Genomic DNA, 23826 nt, shown 5'->3' on the forward strand with positions numbered 1-23826 from the left:
GTTTTTATAGCTGGCCAAATATAGGTATGCCATGCCACTTAAAAGGGAAGCCCTGCCTCCCATCCGTAAGCTCCTTGTAGGAAGAGCCCTTTGAGGATGATGTGGGTCTTGAGGATGACGCAGTATTTCCAGTCAGCCCTCAGAATTCAGCTTTGCTTTGGAAAGCTTTTATTCAGATGTAAATTGAGAGCTGAACTCGGGTGAGTTAGGTGAGGTCAAAGATACTGATTGTGGAGCTGAAAATGACTTTTTAAAGAATTCATTGTGTGGATCATCTCCATCTAGAAACCTCTCTCCTGCTGGAGGTGGAGGGGAACGTCAGGCAGTGCCTGCGAGTCCACGCGTCAGAAGCACCACGGGCAGTTCCCAGACATGGGAGGAGAATTGCTGGCCTCTCAAGTCATGGAACGCTTTGGGGACATGGGAATGGAAGAAAGTGACCTCTGCCCTTACCAAATGTGCTCAGTGTATTTGTTAAGCCAATCTCATGACTTCAGTTGTCTTAAGAAAACACTTGATTAAGAAACAATTGTGTTTTTAAATGAAACTATTGATACATAGATGGATAAACACAAAGATATATACTTCTTTTGGGATATAATGAAAGGAATTTTTCTGAACTCGTTAGGTTGGAGAAACAGGTTTACAAGAACTTTCTGGCTGTAGGGGGTTTGCTATTGGAATGGAGGCTCCTTATCATTTGGGCTTCAAAATTAGACTGGCTACTGATCTGTTTGATATTGTTTAAGTAAAATCCTGTTTGAAAATTAGGTCATGGACTTAAGTCATTGCCTGGAATGCTTTTCTTTTTATTTTACTTATTTTTAGAGAAAGAAGAAGGGAGGGAGGAAGAGAGGGAGATAAACATTGATGTGAGAGAGAAGCATTGATTGGCGGGCCCCCAGCTGGGGACCCAGGCATGCGCCCTGACTAGGAACCAAACCAGCAACCTTTTGGTTTGCATGACGTTGCCCAACCCACTGAGATACACCAGCCAGGGCTGCCTGGAGTTCTTTTCAACATGATGAAACTGGGTCTGGATTTTTCAAGGAGTTCTCTCACCTTCCGCTTCCTCCTTCCCTCCTCTTGAAGAAGGAAACCGTAACCCAAGTTCTGTATCTGTGCTGGTCTAACATCATCAGGACAGTGCCAGACACTAGGTGAAGCTCAATACATGGTGTTAATTAAATGAAATAATCAAGTTATAGTTTCCTTTTGGGATGGATAGTGGTCGCACTTCTGGTAAGAGTGAGAATCTGGTTGGTTTCTTAGGGTTTGGTCTCTTCCCGTGAACACAGCCAAAAAGGGAATGAAAGCAAAATAAACCAGAGACTACCACAGAAAAGTAAGAGGAACTTAACTTTGACAATAACTATCGACTTAGAATAGTTTTAGAATCTCAATAGAGAGCTATAAAATAATATTTGCTGGTTCCAGGGTGGGATTTATTATGTGTGTTAGGTTTTGAGTGAGAGCAACCAAGCGTCCTTTCGTTCTCTCCATTGCTTTGTGTTAGGAGCTGATTTTTGCCCTTGGCCACAAGGAACATCTTTACAAAAAATTTAAAGGACGGTATGATTGTAGTTAGTATAGATTAGGTCCTCTTTATCCAGAGAGGCCAGAACTGAAAGGATCTCAATGCTGAGCTACTTCCCTTGGGATCGTTTTCTGTTGTCTTTGGTGTCTAATTTCTGGAGTTTCTGACACCAGTAATTTCTGACTATGTTCTGTTGAACTTTCCTCCTTTGAGGGCACTTCAGTTCCTACCCCTTTTCTTGCTTTTCTCTTCCCAGGCCTCCTCAGAACAAAGCACATGTGATCATTCTTCCTGGATGATTCTCTGAGGACTAAGAAAGAATCTCTTGAGGGAGACTCATCATTTTGATGCTTGCTTAGGTCAGAGGTTCACTGCAGGACACTTTTCACTACCATAAACCGCTCTGAATTCTAAATTGGAACAATGGAGATCATGGAATACTGTTATTTTTCATTTTAGAAACTCTACTTACAGCTATACAAAGTGAAAGCTTTGTGGCTGAGAGAGAGAGATGTACTGTTTGGTTTCTTAAAGATTTGTATGATATTAATATGTTGTTTTGAATAGAGTGAGAGGAAAGAAGTTATCAGAAGCAAGCAGCAAGATCTTTCATTTTTAGGGAGAATCAGTTTAGATCTCAGCATTGCTGATTTACCTGAATGAGCAACTTCTGAGCACTAGGCAGATCTAAGCCCAGCTGCTACTGCAGTGCACCTGGATGTTTTGCCAGTGGCTGGTCTTTAAATAATAATGGGTAGTATTTATTGAGTGCTTTCTGTATGCCAGGCATTGTGCCTTGTGCATTCTGTGCTTTGTCGCATTTAGTCCCCTCAGTATCCCTAGGGGTTGTAGAATATGTTATTATCTCCTTTCCCTGAGGCTTTAATAGTTAGGTAGTGCCCAAGGCCTCACACACGGTGGCAAATCCAGGACTGGAACTGGTGTGTTTCTGACTTGTTTGAGGTCCAAGAGCTGATCTTGCAAGCTCTGGGAGGATGGAAGGCAGAAGTTGGGGAGAGGTGGCTTTGGGGTCACTCCTGCTTTTGCTCTTGTGAAGGGGCTAAGGACCATTCCAAACAGGTGGAGTTGGGTGGCCGTTTGGCAGGGCTTGAGTCAGGTAGCTTATTTCACTCCAGGAATGGAGCAAAGTGGGGTCATTGATCACAAACAGGAAGAACGAGTTGAGCAGGAGCCTTATTCCTTTCTGGCCCCTTCCTTTCCTCATCAAAGGGAATCTTCTTATCGTTACCTTTTCCTCCCCTGACTGAAAGCCAGTCTTACCACCACCTAGGCCTAGGCTGTTCTCTCCTTCTGGCGCACGTAAGGATGATTGAGCAGTATAACTGGGAGCAAAATAATATGAAAGGTACAAGGAGGCAAAATGAAGCACGTTTTCAGTTTGCAAGGCATTTTCTCATCTATTTGATTAGCAACCACTACCCAGTCAGAGGAGGTAAAGGTGGTTATATCCCCATTTTACATGTGAAAAAATGCAGTCACTGCACTTTAAATGATTATCCAGGGCTGTCAGTAGAATAACCAGCCTAGGTCTTTGAGCTTCTCCTCCCAGAATTCTTTGCACCAGACTCAGGTACATATGCCCAATGCATGAACGTGTGTATTTAATATTCCAGGAAATGAAGTGCCAAAATAATATCCCAGAGGCTTTTAGGGAGTGTTTTGTTTTCATCTCAAATGAATAGTTCGTTTATATTATATATATTATGTACAGCATTTAGTGAATACTGAGACATTTAATTCTGTACCTGAAGGCTCCCATGTGCCTCTCTTCAGGTACCTGCTCTTACATACACTGGATAACAGCTGTTGTTTTGTGGGCTAACAGATTCATGACAGTAGACTTTCAGGGGAGAAAATCCCTAGACCTGCTCTTCCACAGTCCCTAGGGATACTGAGGGGACTGTTTGAGAAGGTGCACGGCTTGCGTGGTGGGCCTCCCTGACCTGACTTCTTGCTGGTAGAGGTTTATGGAGCTTTTGTTTTGTTTCTCTTGCTGGCCGATTCAGGAGCTTGGAACCAGGCTGGCTGAGTGACACCAGTCAAAAACGGGCCGTCCCCTGTAACTTCCTGTTCCTCTCAGTTGTCTGGTAAATCAGTGAGCCCATTACTAAGTTGATGGAATGCTGCTGTGTGTTAAGCCCTGTGGAGATAGAGGGTGGAGAAAAGTGATTAAAATACCAAGCAGGGTGCCTGGCATTAATTCATTCAAAAGCTGGATATTAAACTCCCCCTCTGTGCTATGTCATGTTATAAGTGCTGGAGACGTAAAGATAAAATAGACAGCGTCCTGCCATCGTGGATATAGTGGAGGGCAGTCACTGCAGTGGGCATTCAGAAAATTATTAGTTCGGTCATTAACATTAAGGCTCCTACCTATGTAACAATAGTGATGTTATTAATGGAATAATGAGTCGTTTACAATCTTGAGGTTAGGGGAAATGCGGGTTTATATTATCATATCCAGGGGTCTGTTCATATTTCTCTGTTCTTTTTCAAACCAGGATTCTCTTGAGTATCAGGAAGCTGTTTTTCCTCTTATGGCTGGAGTGTACTTGCTGTAAAGGTTCATCCCTCCTTTAGCTGGAGTAAGACATTACCTCTTTCGATTAGGAGCTTTGTTCCTGGGGTTCTTTGTTCTGAGTAGGGGCCCTGAGCATCTTTTGTGGAGCTCCAGTCTGATATTTCATTGGCACCAGGTCCCCTCCTTCCCAGCCGTACCTTTTATAAGGACTACAGTGTTTTTAAAATTGTGAACAGGGCCCAAACCTGTGTGGCTCAGTGGGTTGAGTGTCATGCTGCAAAGTGAAAAGCTGCCGGTTTAATTCCTGGTCAGGGCACATGCCTGGGTTGCAGGTTTGGTACCTGGTTGGGGCATACAAGAGGCAGCTGATCGGTGTTTCTCTCCCTTTCTTCTTCTCTTCCCCTCTCTCTAAAAATAAATAAATAAAATCTTTAAATTGGAAACAGGAATTATGGATAGATGAAGTTTAACCAATAATTTTTTTAAAAAATAACAGCTTTGATATGTAATTAACATACTATACATTTCACCCTTTTGAAGTGTACACTTCAGTATATTTGTAAACTTGTGCAACCCTTACCACCATCAAATTCCAGAAGATTTTCATCACCCCAAATAGAAACCCTGTATCCATTAGGAATAACTCCCTAGCCCCTTTTTCCCTCAGCCTCTGGCAAGGGCTAATACACTTTCTAGGTCTATGAAGTTGCTGTTGTGGACACATAAAAATGGAATCATAGAATAGGTTGTGTTTTGTGTCTGGCTGCTTTAACTTAGCATAATGTTTACAAAGTTTATCCATGTTGTAACATGTATTAGTACTTTATTCCTCTTTATGGTTGAATAATATTCCGTCGTATGGATATGCCACATTTTGTTTATCCCATCCTCTGTTGATAGACATAAGGGTTGTTTTCATTTTTTGTTTATTATGAATAATGCTGCTTTGAACATTCACGTTTAGGTTTTTTATTGACACATTTTCCGTTTTCTTGGGTGTATACCTAGACATGGAATTACTGAGACATACAATTCTGTTTAACTTTTTGAGAAATTCCCACACTACTTTCCAGAGTGTCAGTGCCATTTTACATTCGCACCAGCACTGTATGAACATTGAAATTTCTGCACATCCTCACAAACACTTCTTACCTTCTTTCTGATCATAGCCGTCCTTATGGGTGTGAAGTGATATCTTATTGTGGTTTTGACTTGCATTTTCTAGTGACTAATGATGTTGAGCATGTTTTCATGTGTTTAATTGGCCACTTGTATATCCTCTTTGGAGAAATGTCTGTTCAATTATTTTTTCTTTCTTAATATTTAATTGGATTATTTATTTAAAATATTTAGTTTATTTTTTTCTTGTTGAGTTCTTTATATATCATGGACACCAGTCCCTTATCAAATATGTTTTACAAATATTTTCTCCCGTTCTTTCGGTTGTCTTTTTGCTGTCTTGGTGATGTCCTTTGCAGAATGAAAGTTTTCAAAGTTTATCAATTTCGATAAACATTTTATCTGTTTTCCTTTTGTTGTGTTGCTTTTGCTGTCATATCTAAGAAACCATTGCCTAATCCAAGGTCATAAAGATTTGTTCCTACGTCGTCATCTGAGAATTTTATAATTTTAGTTCTTTCATGACCACTAACTTCTGATACTGACTGAGGCATTGAAAGTTCCTGTTAGCTATTTGCTAAGGGTGATGGCTGGGTGGGAGGCCCTTATGCCGGGGCTTCTTTTCCCTGCCACCTTGACTCTGGGACGCATTTGTTCTTGTACACGTTTTTAGCTATTTTGCTGTTACTCTATTTCATTGTCTTTCTTTTTTTTTAAGGTAACGAATGAAGAGGACTTTATTAGGAAATTGGACTGCAAACCTGATCAGCATCTGAAGGTGGTTTCCATTTTTGGAAATACTGGTGATGGAAAGTCTCATACCCTCAATCACACTTTCTTTTATGGCCGTGAAGTCTTCAAAACCTCCCCTGCCCAGGAATCCTGCACCGTGGGAGTGTGGGCGGCGTATGACCCAGTCCACAGAGTAGCAGTGATAGACACGGAAGGGCTCCTGGGGGCTACAGTGAATCTAAGCCAGAGAACACGGCTGCTGCTTAAGGTCCTGGCCATCTCAGACCTCGTCATCTATCGAACTCATGCAGACCGGCTGCATAATGACCTCTTCAAGTTCCTTGGGGACGCCTCAGAAGCTTATCTGAAGCATTTCACCAAGGAGCTCAAGGCTACCACTGCTCGCTGTGGCCTGGATGTCCCCCTGTCCACCCTGGGCCCTGCTGTTATTATTTTCCATGAGACTGTGCACACTCAACTACTGGGCTCTGGTGAGTAGACGGGGTACTGTGTCACAGACTGACCTTTCTCGGTACAAGGAGGCAGCCATTGGGATGTAATAGCAACTTGGTGGTGGTGGACTGCCCAGAAAATTTTCTGCATGGGCAAGCCATAAGAAAGTGTTTCCAGAAGGACAGAATGAATCAACCATGTCAAAATCTGTTTATGGTCAGGATGAGGATCAAGAATTGTTGAATGGCTTTGGCAAAATAGAGGTCCTTGGTGATCTGCATAAGACCTGTTTCCCAGGGATGGGGAGCATGAAAGACTAATCAGAGTGGGACTGAGAGAACAGGAGGAGAAGAATGAAGATAGCAAGTGTATTCAACTCTTTCAAAGAGCTCTGTAAAGGAAAGCAGACAAACGAAATGATAGCTGGAGGCTGATGTGGGAATTCAAGGGATTTTCTTTTTTTTTAAATTATAAGATGTGAGGTTTTGCAGATATTCGTGTACTGATGAGAATGATTCACTGGAAAATAGATCTAAGAGAGAGCTGGAATGTTGAAGTGATGCACTGTAGAAGAATTGGTCTTAGGAGCATAGACAGCTCATGTGTAACAGCAGGAGAGAAGGTAGAGTATATGGACCTGGGTGCAAATAAGTAGATAAATGTGTGTGTGTGTGTGTGTGTGTGTGCGCGCGCGCACGCGCCTGTGTGTGTGTATAAGTTGTCTTACTCTTTCTGTTTTCTTAGAAAAATAGGAAGCAAGATCATCACCCGAGAGGGAGGATGAGGGAGCAGGTGCAGCTGCAGTAATTGGATGCAGGTGGGAACAGTAGTGTTGGCCCTGAAAGCAGTCATACCACTTGTCTGTTCATTCAGTCAACAAAGTTTATTAAGTGTGCATCGTCATGTGCTGAGCACTGGGGCACCGAGCTGAAAAGAAACACAGTTCCCACCCTCGGATGAATCACAGTCTAGTTGGGGAGACCACAGGTGTTGAGTTCTGTAGGAGATGCAGGTACTGGAGCTGCGGGAGTGTGGAAGAGGGACACTACACCTTCTAATGGGGTCTAGGAAACAGGTGGCATTTGAACTCTAGAGACTTGTCCAGATAGCAGAGGGGAGAAGGGATGCTCTAAGAAGAGCAAATCTCTAGTGGGTTGAAAGAGGGAGTTGTGTCCAGGGAACTGCGAGTAGTTCTGGGTAGTCCTGCTCTCCATTCTGGCCCCCTTCAATGCACCCTCCAACCAGCATTCCGAGTGATCTTTTTAAAAGCTTAGATTTATAATTTAGGTCATGTCATACTCCTGCTTATAGTTTGTCAATGGCTTTCCACTACATCAGAATAAAATTCCAACTCCTAACTGTGATGTCCTCACTCTTAACACCTGTCGACAGGATGATTAAACTGCCCACAGTTCTGGCACCTCTCCTTCTACCCTGCATAAACTCTGGCGGCCTTGGTTCCATCTCAAGGTTCCCTCTGAGCATCTCTGGTTATCCTTCTTCATCCCCCGCCCCCGCCCCACTAAATGCCCTCCCCTCTTTATGCGTGTGTGTGTGGATGCAGACACATGATATCTGTGTATGCTCCCTCTGCTAGTCATAGCAGCCTTTTCTCTGTTCCCGCCTTCGCCTGTGCTGCTCGTCTGCCTGGAACACCCTGCTCCCAGCTAGCCATACTTTTTTCAGATTCAACTCAACTCTCATCCCCTTGGAATCTTTCCTGACTGTCTCCTGTAAACTTGTTCTCCCTGTAGTGGTTGTACTCTTATTGCATCACCCTCTTCATTTGCATCAGAGCACCAGTCACTGCCTGAAATCATGCTGTATGTTTGCTTACTCGTTTTTGATCTTTTCCCATTAGAATGGAAACTCCACGAAGGCATGAACCTTGCCTGTCTTACTGCTATCTCTAAAAAGCTTGGCTGAGTGCTTCATACACAGTGGGCTCTCATCAGATGTTTGCTCAATTAATAAATTGAGAGGCTTGCTGTGTCTGAAGCATAGGTTGTATGGGAAGGAATGGTGGAGATATACTTGGGAATCGGGTCATGGGTGGCTGCAACTCAGCTCTCAAGTAGGACAGGATTTTAAGCAGGGAGTTAATGATCAGCTCTACGCTTTGAAAAGACACCGCTTGTTGCCCTCCCGCAGCAGCCTGCTGCAGGATGAACTGCAGAGGCATGCCTAGGAGAGGCAGGGCGCCCAGCCAGGAGGTTATCCCGGTTCTGGGTGGGAAGAGGTGGGGACTGAGCCAGGGCAGTGGCAGTAGGAGGGAAGTGGACAGATGGGGGCCATATTAAGGAGGTAGAATATGAAGGACCTGGATCTAGTGGGAAGATGAGAAATCTAAAGGCCCCAGAATGGAAGAAGAAACCCATAGCAAGTGATTATAAGGTACGGTGAGGAGGTTGGAAATGTTCACTTTAGAATGCCCCCTAGAATCACCATTTTTATGCCACTTCGGGTCTTTACAGCTTGGGTGAGGAGAAGGTTTACTTTCCAACAGAGGATTTTGAGGTAACCAGCTCTTCAAAAATAACTTTTTTTTTTTTGGCTTTATGCCATGCACTATGCTAGGTAGTTGTGTGTTTTTTTAAATTTTTTAAACTGCTTTATTGAGCTATAATATACATGCCATACTTTTAAAGGCATATATACATGCCTTTAAAGTGATTAGTACAGTGTTTTTTTACTGTTGACCCTGACAAAGAAAATACCTGTTGAGAAGGGCTCCTGGAGGCTAGTTGGGCTCAAATTTAAAACAACAAAACAAAAAACAGAGCCTAGCAGCTGTTGCTGAACAGGGCTTGTCACACAAGCTGCGCTTCAGGGAGAATCCTGCACTAAGCTGCCTGCCTTCCGTGCTGTACTTCCTCTCTGCCTGCATTGTCTGTTTTTTTTCTTTAAGTAAATGTTAATTTACTGTATTTTTGTTATTCAGCCAGGTATCAATAGCAGTCCCATTGTATAGATGAAGAAACTGAACCCAGAGAGCTTAAGTTACGTAACTAAAGAGATTCCAGTTAGTAAGTCGCAAAATTGGGATTCAAACAGAGTTTTCTAACTCCTAAATCCAGAGCTGTTTCCAGAATACTGTTTTTGATTCTTGAAACCTTGAGATGGAACCAAGGCAGCCAGAGTTTATGCACGGTAGAAGGAGAGGTGCCAGAACTGTGGGCAGATTAATCATTCAGTTTTCCTCCACCTCAGACTTTCTGATTTTGTTTGATCGTATTTCATTCCTGAATAGAGGATTTCTAGGTCAAAGTTATTAAGCAAATGAACTATTTGTGCTTTACAAATGAGGAGTGGTTATACGTCCAGGGAGAAGCTGTGCGATGATGCGGGGGACGTGAAGGGGTCAGGCTGCGCTGACCCACTGGGTACTGCCTGCCCCTTCCTGCAGAAGTTACTGCCACAGGCAGAGTTCAGGAGGAGATGGGTTTGGGGATTAACTGCATAAGTCTGCCTACCTCTGTTAGATGACTTTACTTTCAAATTTGGGCTAAAGTCGTATCTCCAGTATTAATAGGGATGATTTAGTTATTAAAAATGAAAGGAAATGAAATAAAAAGTCCATGTAACTTTTACCTCTAAAATATATATTGAATATATTTGTACTACCACTCCACACATTTCTAGATCATTGTTGGTTGAAACTATGGGGAATCTAGTACTCTTATACATTGGCAGTTTGTTCACAGCTTCACCAGCATAAATAAGACAAGCATTTTCAAAGTGGCTCTTTATTTTAAATGTTCATTAGTAGATGACTGGTCTAATATGTCCATAGGATGGAAGCGTATATAGCTGTGAAAGGGAATAAGGAACTTCTTAGCCTATCATGACAAAGACAGATACGTTAAGTTTTTCAAAAGGTTTTATTTATCTATTTTTAGAGAGAGGGGAAGGGGGAGGGGAGAAAGAGAGGCAGAGAAACATTGATTGGTTGCCTCTCCCATGCCCCCAGCTGAGGACCTGGGCTATAACTCAGGCATGTGCCCTGATCAGGTATCAAACTTGTGACCCTTTGGTTTTCCCAGTCTACTGAGCCACATCAGTCAGAGCAGATACAGTATGTTCTTTTTTTCCTTTTAAGATTTTATTTATTTAGCCCTAGCTGGTGTGGCTCAATGGATTGAGTGCTGGCCTGCGAACCAAAGGGTTGCTGGTTCGGTTCCCAGTCGGGTCACATGCCTGGGTTGCAGGCCAGGTCCCCAGTTGGGGGCACACGAGAGGCAACCACACATTGATGTTTCCCTCCCTCTTTCTCCCTCCCTTCCCTTCTCTAAAAATAAAAATATAAAATCTTTTAAATATTTTTATATTTTTATAATATATATGAAAATATATTTTATATTTTTAATATTTATTATATATATTTTATATTTTTATTATATATATAATATATATTTATTTTTAGAGAGGGGGAGGGAGAAAGAGAGGGAGAGAAACATCGATGTGCAAGAGACACATCAATCAGTTGCCTCTTGCATACCCCCAACTGGGGACCCAGCCTGCAACCCAGGTATGTGCTCTGAGAACCAAACCAGCAACCTTTCCGTTCTCAGGTTGGCGCACAGTCCACTGAGCCACACCAGCCAGGGCAGATATAGTATGTTCTTATGTGATAAAAGCAAGTTGTATATATGTGTTGGTAAGTGTGTAAGAAAAAAAGTCTGAAAGGATAAATATTGAATTGTCATTTTGGGGGAGTATGAGGGAGCAGAGGACATATATTTCTATTATGTTTTGACATGTTTATATTTTTTATAATGAGATTTTTAAAAAAAGACTTCCTTTAAGTATAATGTACATAGAGAAAAGTACACATCATTTCAAAAATGTATAACGTACCCTGACTGGCATGGCTCAGTTGTTTGGGCATCGGCCTGCAAAACTAAAGGTTGCCAGTTTGATTCCTGGTCAGGGCATTCCCCTGGGTTGAGGGTTTAGTCCTCGATCAGGCTGCATATAAGATGCAACCTATACAAAGTTTCTCTCCCTCTTTTTCTCCCTCCCCTTCCCTCTCTCTAAAATAAATAAAAAATTTAAAAAGTGTGTAACGTGATGAATTTTCACAACCTGAATGTACCCGTGAAATCAGTTTGAGATCATGACACATCAGCACGCTCTTCCTAGAAGTCCTGCTCAGGCTCCCTTCTAGACAAGGGTAACCTGAATTCTAACAGCATAGACTGGTTCAGTCTGCTTATGTGTTTTATATATATGGACTCAGACTGTTGTAATGAAAGGTGACTTTCATTTTGAAAAGAAAGGTCACTCTGTTCATGTACCCATTTCTGCTTGTCCAGATCACCCTTCAGAGGTGCCAGAAAAGCTCATCCAGGACCGGTTCCGGAAGCTGGGCCGCTTCCCTGAAGCCTTCAGTTCCATTCATTACAAGGGAACCAGGACTTACAACCCACCCACAGACTTCTCTGGGCTTCGGCGTGCTTTGGAGCAACAACTAGAGAACAACACCACCCGCTCTCCTCGGCACCCAGGGGTCATCTTCAAAGCCTTGAAGGTCGGTTGGCTCCTGCCTTGGGTGCCTCTTGCTGGAGTACCAATGGGTGGTGGTAACACCTAGTTTTCTAGCTTTTGTTGGTGCTGGTGATTGGAAACCTGGGCTGGTAAGAGAGGTTATAAGAAAAGCTCACGAGTCGAGTTTAGAGCTGTCAAATGACCTCATCTTTCTAGAAGCTTTGAGTGCAGAAGAATCTTGAGTAATATTTCTCAATATTATTCAAGACCACTTATTGAAGTAACATCCTTGAAATACTAAAAATAAGCAAAATAGGAAAAAAAAGATGCCAATTAAGCAAAAATACTTAAAATTAGATTCTTTTCTTTTAAAAGATTTTATTTATTTATTTTTAAAGAGTGGAAGGGAGGGAGGAAGAGAGGGGAGAGAAACATCAGTTAGATGTTTCTAACATCAAATAGAAGAACCTTGAGTAATAGTTAAAAAGTGATAGGTCCTTATATTGAAGAAAAACTAGGCATTGAGGGAATAGGGAAAAGCATTCATTTCTGAGTGGTGTGAGCCCTGGTGAGCTGAACTCGTGTTGAGACTCAGTTACCTGGACAGCCTTTGTGCTTTTCTTTATACGGACTCACCTGTTGTTTTTTAAATTTTTAAAATTTATTTTATTTTTATTTTATTTATGTATTTATTTTCAGAGATGGGGGAAAGGAAGGAGAAAGAGAGGGAGAGAAACCTTGATGAATGAGAGAAACATCTATTGGTTGCCTCCTGCACACCCCTAAATGGGGACCTGGCCTGCAACCCATGCATGAGCCCTGACAGGGAATCTAACCTACAACATTTCAGTTTGTAGGCTGGTGCTCAATCCACTGAGCCACACCAGCCAGGGCTGTTTTTTTTGTTTTTTTTAAACCTAAATTAATTTATTCAGGAAGGCAACATTTTATAATCACTGTAAATGGAAAACAGGTATAAATTTGGCCAAAACAAAAACCAAAAACAGATACACAATAATAGTAATTGCTGTTTATGAGGTACCAAAGTTCAGAGGATTTGTTCATTTAATCCTTACACCAACTCTATAAGCGAAGTACTATTACCGTCCCTACTTTTCAGACGAGGAAACCAAGGCACAGAGAGATGAAGCAATCATTTACATATAGTTCCTACGTAGCAGCAGATATAAATCCTGGCCATTTTAATCTAGAGCTCCTTCTGCCTCTCAACAAATAAAACATTGTTTTATGTGGTTGGATATAAAACCTAATCTTAGCCCTGGCTGGTGTGGCTCAGTGGATTGAGCGCCAGCCTGCGAACCAAAGGGTTGCTGGTTCGAATCCCAACCTAGGGCACATGCCTGGGTTGTAGGCCAGGCCCCCAGTAGGAGCACACAAGAGGCAATCACACACTGATGTTTCTCTCCCCTCTCTTCCTCCCTCCCTTCCACTCTTTAAAAATAAATAAATAAAATCTTTTAAAAGAAAAGAATCTAATTTTAAGTATTTTTGCTTAATTGGCATCTTTTTTTTCCTATTTTGCTTATTTTTAGTATTTCAAGGATGTTACTTCAACACAGTGTTTTAGCTTCACTATGTACAGTATAGAATTCTTGAAATCGATCCTGCTTACATTTTGTGGTTTGCTTTGTGCAACCTCTCTTGTTACTATGGCTGCAGGCTTAGGAGAGAGGCTCAGGAAAGGAACAGGGCATTCGGGGCAGCGCTGGGGGTGCAGGATCTGGAGAGAGAGCAGGGAAATGTTGACAAGAAGATTGGAGCTGGGATGTGAGAATATCCTGAGGGTTAAGGAATAGAGACTGGGACTGGGGAGGGATAGAATGGTAGGGATAGAAGTGAGTTTGGCATAAAGCTAGGCAGGCCTTGGTTTACACAGGAAAAATACTTTGTGCATATGCTGATTTGTTTAATCCATTGAGTTTAAAAGTTTTGCATTGGGGCATAGTGTAAACAATTAGTGAATCTAGGTAAATTGTTTATGGGAGTTCATTGTATTATTCTTGCAACTTTCCTACAAGTTTGAAATTATCTATCAGAATGAAAAGTTACCCTCCAAAAAAGGTTTGTGATTTTTGCATTGTGGTTTCTATAGGCTGGATGTGTGTGTCCTCCCAGTTTCTACATTGAAATCCTGACGCCCAGTGTGTTGGTGTTAGGAGGGACTTTGGAAGTTGATTGGGTCATGAGGATGGAGCCCTCATGAGCAAGGGTAATGGGCTTATGAAAGATGCTCCGGAGAGCTCGCTAGCCCTTTCCCCCAAGAGAGAACACAGTGAGAAGACACCATTTATAAACCAGAAAGTGGGTACTTACCAGAATCTGGTCAGATGGGTGCCCAGATCTTGAACTTGCAGCCTTCCCTGTTAGGAATACATTTCTATTAAGCCACCCAATCTGTGGTATTTTGTAAAGCAGCCTGAATGGACTAAGACAGTAATTAAAAGCTTAGGCTCTGGAGTCAGACAGTCTTGTGTCAGAATCCTGGTTGTGCCATGTCCCAGCTGCTTGGCCTTGGGAAATGAGTTACTTTGTTTGTTCAGTCATTCATTCAACAAATAAATGAGTGCATTATGTGCCAGATAGAGTTTGAAATGCTGGAAATAGAGTGGAGAAAAAGATAGACAACAATCTTTGCGCCTAAAATACTTCAGATATTTTTTCTCATCTGTACAATAGGGGTAATAATAGAATGTTCCCAATGAAGCTGATGTGGGAATTAAATGAGAACAACACACTTTAAGAAACAAAGTACTTAGTATATGGTGAATGTGCAATAAGGGTTAATATTGTGAATAATATTAAGAAAAAAACTATGAAAAATGATTATATTTGAATAATTCATGAAATACATACTTCTAATTAGAATTTGATTAAAGTATACTTAGATATACTGGCTAATGGCCTTGTAATGGCTCAAAGGTAGTCACAGTGGAAGATCACACCTAAGTATTGCAAACATTCTCAAAAGACTGAATCCATACTGTGTTATACAAAGGGCTGTAAATCTGGTCAGTATGAGTTTTGACAAAGAGGCCAATAGGTTGGTTAATGTTTAGATAAGACCATGGGGGACACTGAGTGCCGTAAGCAGTAATTGGTGCTCAGGAATTTTACCTTCAGGAGACTTGGGTGGCCTCCTCCAGGCCAGGTGGTTGGGCACTTTGAGAAAAACAATTGTACTGTGTTCTTAGGAGGTGATAGGAATCACGAAGCTTTCTGTGATTAAACTGAGCCTCCTCGGCTGGAGTTATTATTAGTAACTGGTGTCCTGGGGGTCTCACCAGAACTCTCTGATGTAGGGGCTATGCTGTACTGAGGTGTGGGACCCACTGCTTTTGTCTGTGAAGGAGTTACCTGTTTAAGCATATGTTTTGAGCTCTCCCTCAGGTAGTTGTGGGGTTCTTGAAATCTACTCAAGTCTTTGAAAAAATTGTTTTTGTTTTTTGTTTAGGTGGTTGTTTTAATTCACTTTACATTAGAGGTTGTTAATTCTCTGATTATCATTCTCTGCATCTTGGTTATCTCTATATGTTAGTACATAATATATACCTCATTCTTTTTAATGCCATTGGTATACCTTTAAAAAAATTTTAGCTGCATCTTATTTATGAGGTTCCACCTGATTGATATAGCACTATTGGACTCAAAGGGAGCCCAAGTGCTACTTTTCATGGTCATTGTTGAACAGGAAATGTGATTAATGAGAAAGATTGAAGAGTTTGTAGAGTATGTGTGTTTATGCATGCATGCGTGTGTGTGTGTGTGTGTGTGTGTGTGTGAATGAGAGAGAGAGAGAGAGAGAGAGAGAGAGAGAGAGAGAGAGAGAGAGAGAGATGCAGTCACTTTCTGCTTTAATGGTTCATCCATGTTTCCTCATTAATCTTGCCGACCTGATCACTCTTCCTGCCACATCATGGACCAGGCCCCAGTGCCTCTTTCCCAGCTGGGTTATTTCCCGCTTCCTGACCACTCACTCCTTTAATCAGGTTCCATTGTAGCAACAGCCCAGACACCTACAGGCAGAGCATACCTTGAGTGAGCAGGTAAACCTGTTTAAAGAAAATAGATGCTCAGATCCCTGTTGAATAAGGGAATTGAATATTAACTGCTGTTGTCTGTATTCCAGTTCTGAATAATTGAGAGAATCATTTTAAAGTTGAATTTGTGCCCTCGCTGGTGTGGCTTGGTGGATTGAGCACCCGCCTGCGAACCGAAAGGTCTCTCGTGCGATTCCCTGTCAGGGCACATGCCTGGGTTGCAGGCCAGGTCCCCAGTGCGGGCTGTGTGAGAGGCAAACTGATGTTTCTCTCCCACATCCATGTTTCTCTCCCATTCTTTCTCCCTCCCTTACCTTCTCTCTAAATAAATAAATAAATAAATAAAATATTTAAAAAATAAAGGTGAATTTGTGTAGGTTTTATATAATAACCTCTTCTAGTCTCTGATCTCAAAATGTAGAAATTCCATCTTTCCAATTCTACCACATCAGGATGCATTTATTAAGTATTTATGCAGTTACTATATTACGGTGGGGTTGGGACCATTGATTGCCTAAGAGTCCATTTGGAATCAGAAAATTCACTGCTAGCCCTTGATGACTGAGGTTAACCTTTTAGGTTCTAGAGAAAGAGCCATACCGTTGTCAGGACAACTAAAATTCAAGATCAGCTGGTCTCCAGGCAACCTTTTCCAGACTTACCTCAAATGCTTTTCCAAGCTTGTTCAGGGGAGTTTCTGCCCTGCCTTTCTCCCACAGCTTTGGGACATCAGGAGGAAGAGAAAAGCCAAGAAACCCTGGAATGATGTGAGGTTTGGAATTTTTGAAAGACAAAGTGTATGGATTAGGTGGTAGTGTCTATGCTCGACAGGAACAATCAGGTTATAGAGGAACGAGGACAGTTTCTCCTTACCCTCATATCTAAAACACACTAACATCAGGTTTTTTCTTGTGTTTTTTTAAGTTACTGAATATCCCCATACTCTTGATTCATGTTACTTCTTCCTGAAGCTTGTCAAGGTCTGATTCATTACTTCAGTGACTTGCAAGGGAAGTAAGATGCTTTCTGTATTTCCCAGCATTTGGGAGGATGGGTGAACAGCATATGAATTGATGAGCCTGGCTAGTCTAGGAGTTCTCTTTCTGATGTCATAAGGGGTTACTGTTGCCTTGGAAGCACAAGCCAATAGTTAATTTGTTAAAGGCAGGCAGCGATGGAGGTTCCATGGGCATATGTACCATGGGAATCAAGTCACAGGTTGTTTCATGCCAAACTTTGAGATACAATACTTGGAAATGCCCCCATTTTTCTGAAGAACTTTCAGAGGAGTGAACCAGGCCATTTGGGTTTTGGAAAGAACCGTGTACTGTCAACTGTTATTGGGCTGCAATTTTATATTTACTGGGGAGTGGCATTCCCTGCCTCCAAATTCAACCAACTGTTGAACTCATACTAAACATATTATTTTCCCTAAGACAAGTTAGTTCTTAGCTTATCCTTTTAGTTACCCACGTAGAAGAAAAAATTCTGGGGCTAAAAATGCTTCTCTTTGCTTTTCCCTATACCTCTTTAGTAGCTTCTACATTCCTTAGTTCTCTCTCTTTCTAACTTTATCACTTGATTAGATACACAGCATCTTTTTGCAGCTAAATATAGCAGGTCCTCAAATAATGTCTTGTTAAACGTTTTGTTATGATGTTGATGAGATGCTGCAGACTTAACTCATTTGTATCAATGAGCCTATGGTAAAATTGGTTTCATTATCTGTCATTTCTCTTCAAGTCCAGGAATCTATTGATGACCTCAAGTGAGGACTTAACTGCATTCACCCACACCTGCAAGCAACCATGGGGACTAACGAGACGTCATAGAGAGAAGCTCTTATATCTCCTGCATTATCTGGGTTAGGGAGTGAGGGTATCTAAGGAAGCAAATAAAATCCTCAGCAGAAAAAAAGCAATAAAAATGATATTAATAATGGCAGCTAACATTTTCTGAGCTCTCAGCCTGTGCCAAGTGCTCTGTATGGGTAACTTCATTTGATCCTTACAGTGTATCCCATGAAGTCCCTTACTGAGGAAGGTACTATTTTGTGGGTGAGAAAATAGGTGCCAACTAAAACCTGAAATAACTTTGGCCGGTGCCGGGGAGGGGCGGGGGCTCATGTTCAATTTCTGCAAATTTTCCACTTAGTTTCATATTATATCCATATTTATTTTTTAGGTAAAAATAACTTGCTCCCCAGATCTTTTCAGTAAATTGATGCATTAGGAAGATAATGCTCTATTTCCCATCAGCTAGCCCCCCAGAGAGTTAAGCACACAGCTGTGAGAAATACAGCCTTAAGAGTTCTCAGTAGTCTGGCCAGTTGGAGTAGTTAACGTAAAATGAGAGAGGGCCTGTGGGCCTGGGGGATGAAGGCTGGTGCAGAGGCAGAGCCTCTTGGAGGGGAGGGCAGGGGTTGGCGCGTGCATTGGGAGAGGGTGGGTTGGTGCTGGGGTACTTCATGCCAGAGGTTCTAGTTAGGTACCTGTTAGGGCCTTCACTAGGAGTTAGAGGATATAATGGTAGGGAACTTCTTTCATAACATTGATGATCTAGTCTGAGAGATGAAACAAAGCAGGCCCATAGCTTTGCATCAGTGCCTAATTACTCAGTACTAGTTTAGGTGTTGAGTACAACAGGCCTTCAGAGAAAAGTGGTCGAGAAGGCTTCACAGAAGAGGTGAAACCAAAAAAATCCCCCGAAGATGGGTCACGTTAAGAAGTAAGGGAGTGGAGAACAATGTGGGCTAGTGAGTGACCCTACTTGCCTTGCTTCTCATTTATTCTCTTTAATATTCATATATATTTCATTTATCTTTCAGAATCTTAGTGTTCTCCCTAAATTAATATGTAAAAAATTAACTGCAAGATGACAGGACTTACATGTACATTACTTGTCAGATCTTTTCTGGGGGTGTCTTAAGTCAAGGACCGCCAACTTGGTTGGCCATTGCTGGTAGATGATGTTTTGTGGGCTGTGCGTTGTCCTTGTGGAAGCTGCATTTGAGTGTCGTTAGGTGAGTCATGCATCCTCAGTGTGAAACATCCCTTGCGTCTACTTGCATTCTACACCTGACCTGACTCCACATTGGTATCACTTGGCTTTGTAAACACCTGAGTTTGCAGCTCATGGTATTAAGACTTCATTGAAAAAAGGACAAGGAACTTTAACAAATTAGTTCTCACTAAGTGAAACTGCTTTCAGAGCTTTAGAACCTTAGTTTAAAACCTAATCTGCCCTTTTTCTAATCTCATCTTAAAATTTCTTTTGCCTTTTTACCAAAGTAAGTAACGTCTTGTCCTGTTGTTTTAGGCTACTTTTCCTTGTGCTCTCATGAATAGTGCCTGGCTGCCTCAGAATGGGAAACTGAAAGTTAGAAGCTCGGAACTGTATGCCTTTAATGATTTTTTTGAAGTCTACAAAGCACATTTCTATTAATTTAGATAACTTTTTCCACTACATATGACTAAGGGCCTGGCAGGGGGGAAAAATACCAGCCTGAAGAATAGTTTCAATATAGTATAATGTGTGAAAACAGGATTAGAAATGGAAGTGCCCTTCAACGTAAAATTTTCACTTTGCCTCTGCAAATACTTCATCTTTCTTTTTGGCATTTGTTTGGGTCCTTTGTTGGTTTTTAGGTTAGTGTAGTTGATAAAAGGCTGCCAAACACTGTAATAATACTTCCTTGTTTTTTGGCTGATGACACATTTTTCTACTTTGGGATAGCCCTGTGGCCTAGAGAACTCTTAAATATGTGCCTGTGGTTAGAACTGGATAGAAGCCCACGAAACTCCCCGCTCACTGCTCCGCTCTGCTTCTGACCTAAAGATGAGCCACTTTCTCAGGCCTTGGTTTCTTGGTCTCAGCTTCACAAGGATGAAGTGGGCATTAATCAATATCTGCAGTGGTTTTGAATGAAAGACTGAGTATGTGAGGTGTTCGTAACCTCCGAGGTAATTAGGAGATAACAGTGACTTTGCTCACTTCCAAACCACTTGGAAAATGGCTGGTTCTTTCTGAGGATTCCTGTGGTGAGGATTGGTGCAGGTTGGGCCAAGGAGGGTGACGGTAAGTTCCCTCTTCCTGCTGTGGAGCCTGTAAGAAATAAGCCAGCAGTGAGGGGATCTTAGAAAGGCAAGTGGTGGAAGGGTCAAAGCACAGGGCTCTCTGCTGAGTGCCTCATGTCACCTTTCCTCCCGCCAGGCATTGAGTGACCGCTTCAGCGGTGAGATCCCCGATGACCAGATGGCGCACAGCTCCTTTTTTCCAGATGAGTACTTCACCTGCTCCTCCTTGTGCCTCAGCTGTGGGTAAGTGAGGCCAGCCATCTCCCCATCTTGGGAAAAGAGACTCAGAACGGTGTGTCTCAGACTTCAGGGTGCATGCAGATCACCCGGGGTCTGGTTAAATTGCAGGTTCTGATTCACAGACGGAGTGGGGCCTGAGATGGTGATTTCCAAGTTCCCACGTGTTCCTGGTGGTCGGGGGACCATACTTTGAGGTTGTACGAGATTCCAGGACGCATGCTTATAAAGAATGCCCTGAAAATTTCAGCCTAGTTTAGATGTGAAATTAACTCGCTTCTGGTTTGGACAGTTTTTACTATAGAAAACTTCAGGATTCAGGTTGCCGGTTTTTTTACGTTTCTCCAACCCGGGCTTTCGATCATAGTTAATCCATTTCTTCAACTAATATTCGATACCCCAGTGTACAAAGCACTGTGGCCCGTATCAATCCTAGCTGATTCCTTTCACTGTGAGGGCCAATGCTTAGAGCACATTAGAATTATCCAGGGAGCTTTCAAAATTATCCAGGCCTGGGCCCCACCCCTAGGAAGACTGATTTAATGGATCTGGGGTGGGGCGTTGGTACTGGTACATTTAAAAGGCTCCTGAGATTCTAATGTGTAACCTGAGCCTTGTTTCTCAAACTTCAATGTCTGTATGCATTACTTTGTGATTTTGTTAAAATGCAGATTCCGGACCAGCAGGTCTGGGTGAGATTCTGCATTTCTGACAAGCTTCTGAGTGATTCCTGTGATGCTGGTCTGGGGACCAGAGCAGTGAATCTCAAACGTAGCACGCATCAGAAAGACCTGGAGGACATGTTAAAGCAGATTGTTGGGCCTTGCCCCCACAGTTTGATGTAGTAGGTCTGATGTAGGGTCAGAGAATTTGCACTTCTGATAAGTTTTCAGGTGATGCTGATGTTGCTGGTTGGGGACCACACTTGGAGGGTCTCTGGGTTCATTTGAGCTGTTGATGGCTATTAAACTCACTGGTGACTTGCCTGATGAAGCCCGGGGGATTTAAATGCAGAGTGTCACAGTCAGACAGTAGTCTCCATGTGTAGACACTCACTCCCCACCCTTCCACCCCCGCCCCAGTGTATTGTCCTTGCTCACTGCCCATGCCCTCCACATTTGCCTGTCTGTAGGAGGGGGCACCTGAGCCTTTTCTGTTATGAATAGCCTTTTTGCATTGAACCCTGTAGGCCACCTGCTGGGCACTGAACCATTTGGCTCTGAATTTGTGGAAAGGACTTGGGTCTTGGATTCTATAGTCTGGGGTAGGGAGAACTAAAGATTGTCTTGGAAAGAGGGTTATTAGTTGCCCATGTAACTTACCTTCCTTGTCATTTGCCCCATGAGCCCAGCATAAGGGGTTTAGGCTCTGTTGGATCATTGCTTTTCCATTCTAACTGAGCTTCAGCAGGGTTTCAAGAATTCTCCCTTCTACCACAGGGAAATTCTAAAGTTCTGAACTCTGTTTTTGTGTCGTCAGGATTGCAGAGCTCACTGTGCGTTTGGAAGGTATTCTTGTCCAGCTTAAGCTTCCTCTTAGTGCATTGACAAATGTTGGGGGTTGGTTTTTGTTTGGCACCTCAACAGCCTGTTTACTTATTTGATGCTGTTTGGACTTTTTTTAATCCTCACCTGAGGATATATTTATTGACTTTAGAGAGAGAGAGAGACATCAATGTGAGAGAGAAACATCGATTTGTTGCCTCCCATATGATCCCCAACCAGGGATCAAACCTCCAACCTAGGTATGTGCCCTGACCGGGAATCAAACCCGCAACCTCTTGGTGTACGGGACGATACTCCAACCAACTGAGCCACCCAGCCAGGGCTGTTTGGATTTTTTAATTTCCTAAGAGCCATTCAGGATTAATCTCTTGTCAAATTGGTATCTTCTGGCTCCTCTATTCCTACTGAGGGGCCAGGTGGTTTTTCTGAGAAGAATTTCCTATTTCTCTTTTTCTCCTCATACAAGAGTAATAATTGCTTTACCTTTGTGGTGATGTTGATTGCCAGCAGAAGAGAGGCACGTGGGTTTCCGAGACAGACTGCCCTCTCTGTGCTCTGAATTTGGGGCCTAGTTAATAACCAAGGTCTGATTTTGGCCCTGTGTCTGGCTCAGAATCAGAGTCTTCTGCATAAGTAGCTTAGCTTCTTTGGCTGCCTCATTGTCAGCTTTTGGGCTTCACTCAGGGCTGGATGTAAGAACAGCATGAATCATGGGAAAGAAGGAGTACCTCACGAAGCCAAGAGCCGCTGCAGTTACTCCCACCAGTATGACAACCGAGTTTACACCTGCAAGGTGAGTTCTCCAGGCTCCTCCCTGCTTCAGCAGCTGGCTTGCTGGTCACACTGTCCTTTTGGAAAGACTGGCCTGGGGCACCTTTGCTGCATCTCCAAGCATCTGACATTCAAATTGAGTATCTCTGAAACTTCCCCCCAGCTCTAATCAAAAGAACTCTCATGCCTTTGTTACGGGGGCCTCATGGTTTTTTTGTTTGTCTGCTTGTTTTAAGCTTATTTTCCCCTCCTTCTCTTGAACTTGAATGCAGGGGTTCTATACATTGACTATGTGTTCCTCTTAAGAATGGAAGTGCTCTTCAGGAACCCAGTTTTTATTTCTTCTGTCTGTGGCGGGTGTATAGTTTTACAGCTCAGTTTTGGGGCCCAGGATGGGTGTACATTAAATTCATGACCATTCGGGATACTGGCTTCTTTACTGAAATGAACTTTCTTGTGATGTGCTAAACTTAGGGTCAGTAAACCCTTAGCTGGTATGGTTTGTGGGGAGGGGGAGCTGCACAGGGATGTGAAGAGGCCATGGGGCTGGTGTACAGAGAAGAAGCTGGCAGAGTGCTCCATGTTGCAGGCCTGCTATGAGAGAGGCAAGGAAGTCAGCGTAGTGCCCAAGACATCTGCTTCCACCGACTCCCCCTGGATGGGTCTTGCAAAATATGCCTGGTCTGGGTGAGTTTAAACCACATAGCTAAGGGTTGTTTGGTGTGTTCGTCTCCCCAGGCGCCCGGCTGGGTAATAGTATCTATTTGCATTCCTTGTAGGTATGTGATCGAATGTCCTAACTGCGGCGTGGTCTATCGTAGCCGGCAATACTGGTTTGGGAACCAAGATCCTGTGGACACGGTGGTGCGGACAGAGATTGTACATGTGTGGCCTGGAGTAAGAGCAGCTTTTTTTATTCTTCTTTCTCTTGCATCATTCAGTTATTCATGTGTGTGGAGAAGTGGAACTTGTTTGGAATGAAAGTTAACCATGCATTTCAGTATGTTGGTGGTTTAGGAGGGCAGGCTCCGGAGAACCTTTCTTGTTTTAGGTTGTCCTTTCATTTCTTTTTGCATAAATATTAGGAGCACAATTTTAAATAAATAAAAAATTGATCTGTAGTTATACTACCTTAGCAAATAAAACTTCATTTTTTCATATTCTTCTCATTTTCCAGACGCAGATGTTTAGATATATGTAGTTATAATTAACATGCCATTTATCTGCCATTTTTCTCATACCACAATTTTATTTCCACATTGCTCCCACTCTTCATGATTCTTATTTGTAGTCACTGTGTGTTATAGTT

General features: G+C 42.5%; 1 protein-coding gene across 2 annotated transcripts in view; it reads left to right on the forward strand.

Moving 5' to 3' along the window:
- Nucleotides 1-23826, forward strand: part of ZFYVE1 (zinc finger FYVE-type containing 1) — a 46074-nt gene that overhangs the window by 15125 nt on the left and 7123 nt on the right. For both annotated transcript variants that reach the window (XM_054567329.1, XM_054567328.1), the window contains exons 3-8: nucleotides 5917-6421; nucleotides 11699-11913; nucleotides 20141-20247; nucleotides 22431-22539; nucleotides 23107-23204; nucleotides 23297-23414. In XM_054567329.1, coding sequence (XP_054423304.1) covers nucleotides 5917-6421; nucleotides 11699-11913; nucleotides 20141-20247; nucleotides 22431-22539; nucleotides 23107-23204; nucleotides 23297-23414 — 1152 coding nt within the window. The remainder of the gene's footprint in view (nucleotides 1-5916; nucleotides 6422-11698; nucleotides 11914-20140; nucleotides 20248-22430; nucleotides 22540-23106; nucleotides 23205-23296; nucleotides 23415-23826) is intronic.

The sequence above is a fragment of the Pteronotus mesoamericanus genome, unplaced genomic scaffold (genome assembly GCF_021234165.1).
Source record: "Pteronotus mesoamericanus isolate MK-2021 breed Mesoamerican mustached bat unplaced genomic scaffold, CSHL_Meso_final contig_182, whole genome shotgun sequence".
Lineage (NCBI taxonomy): Eukaryota > Metazoa > Chordata > Mammalia > Chiroptera > Mormoopidae > Pteronotus > Pteronotus mesoamericanus.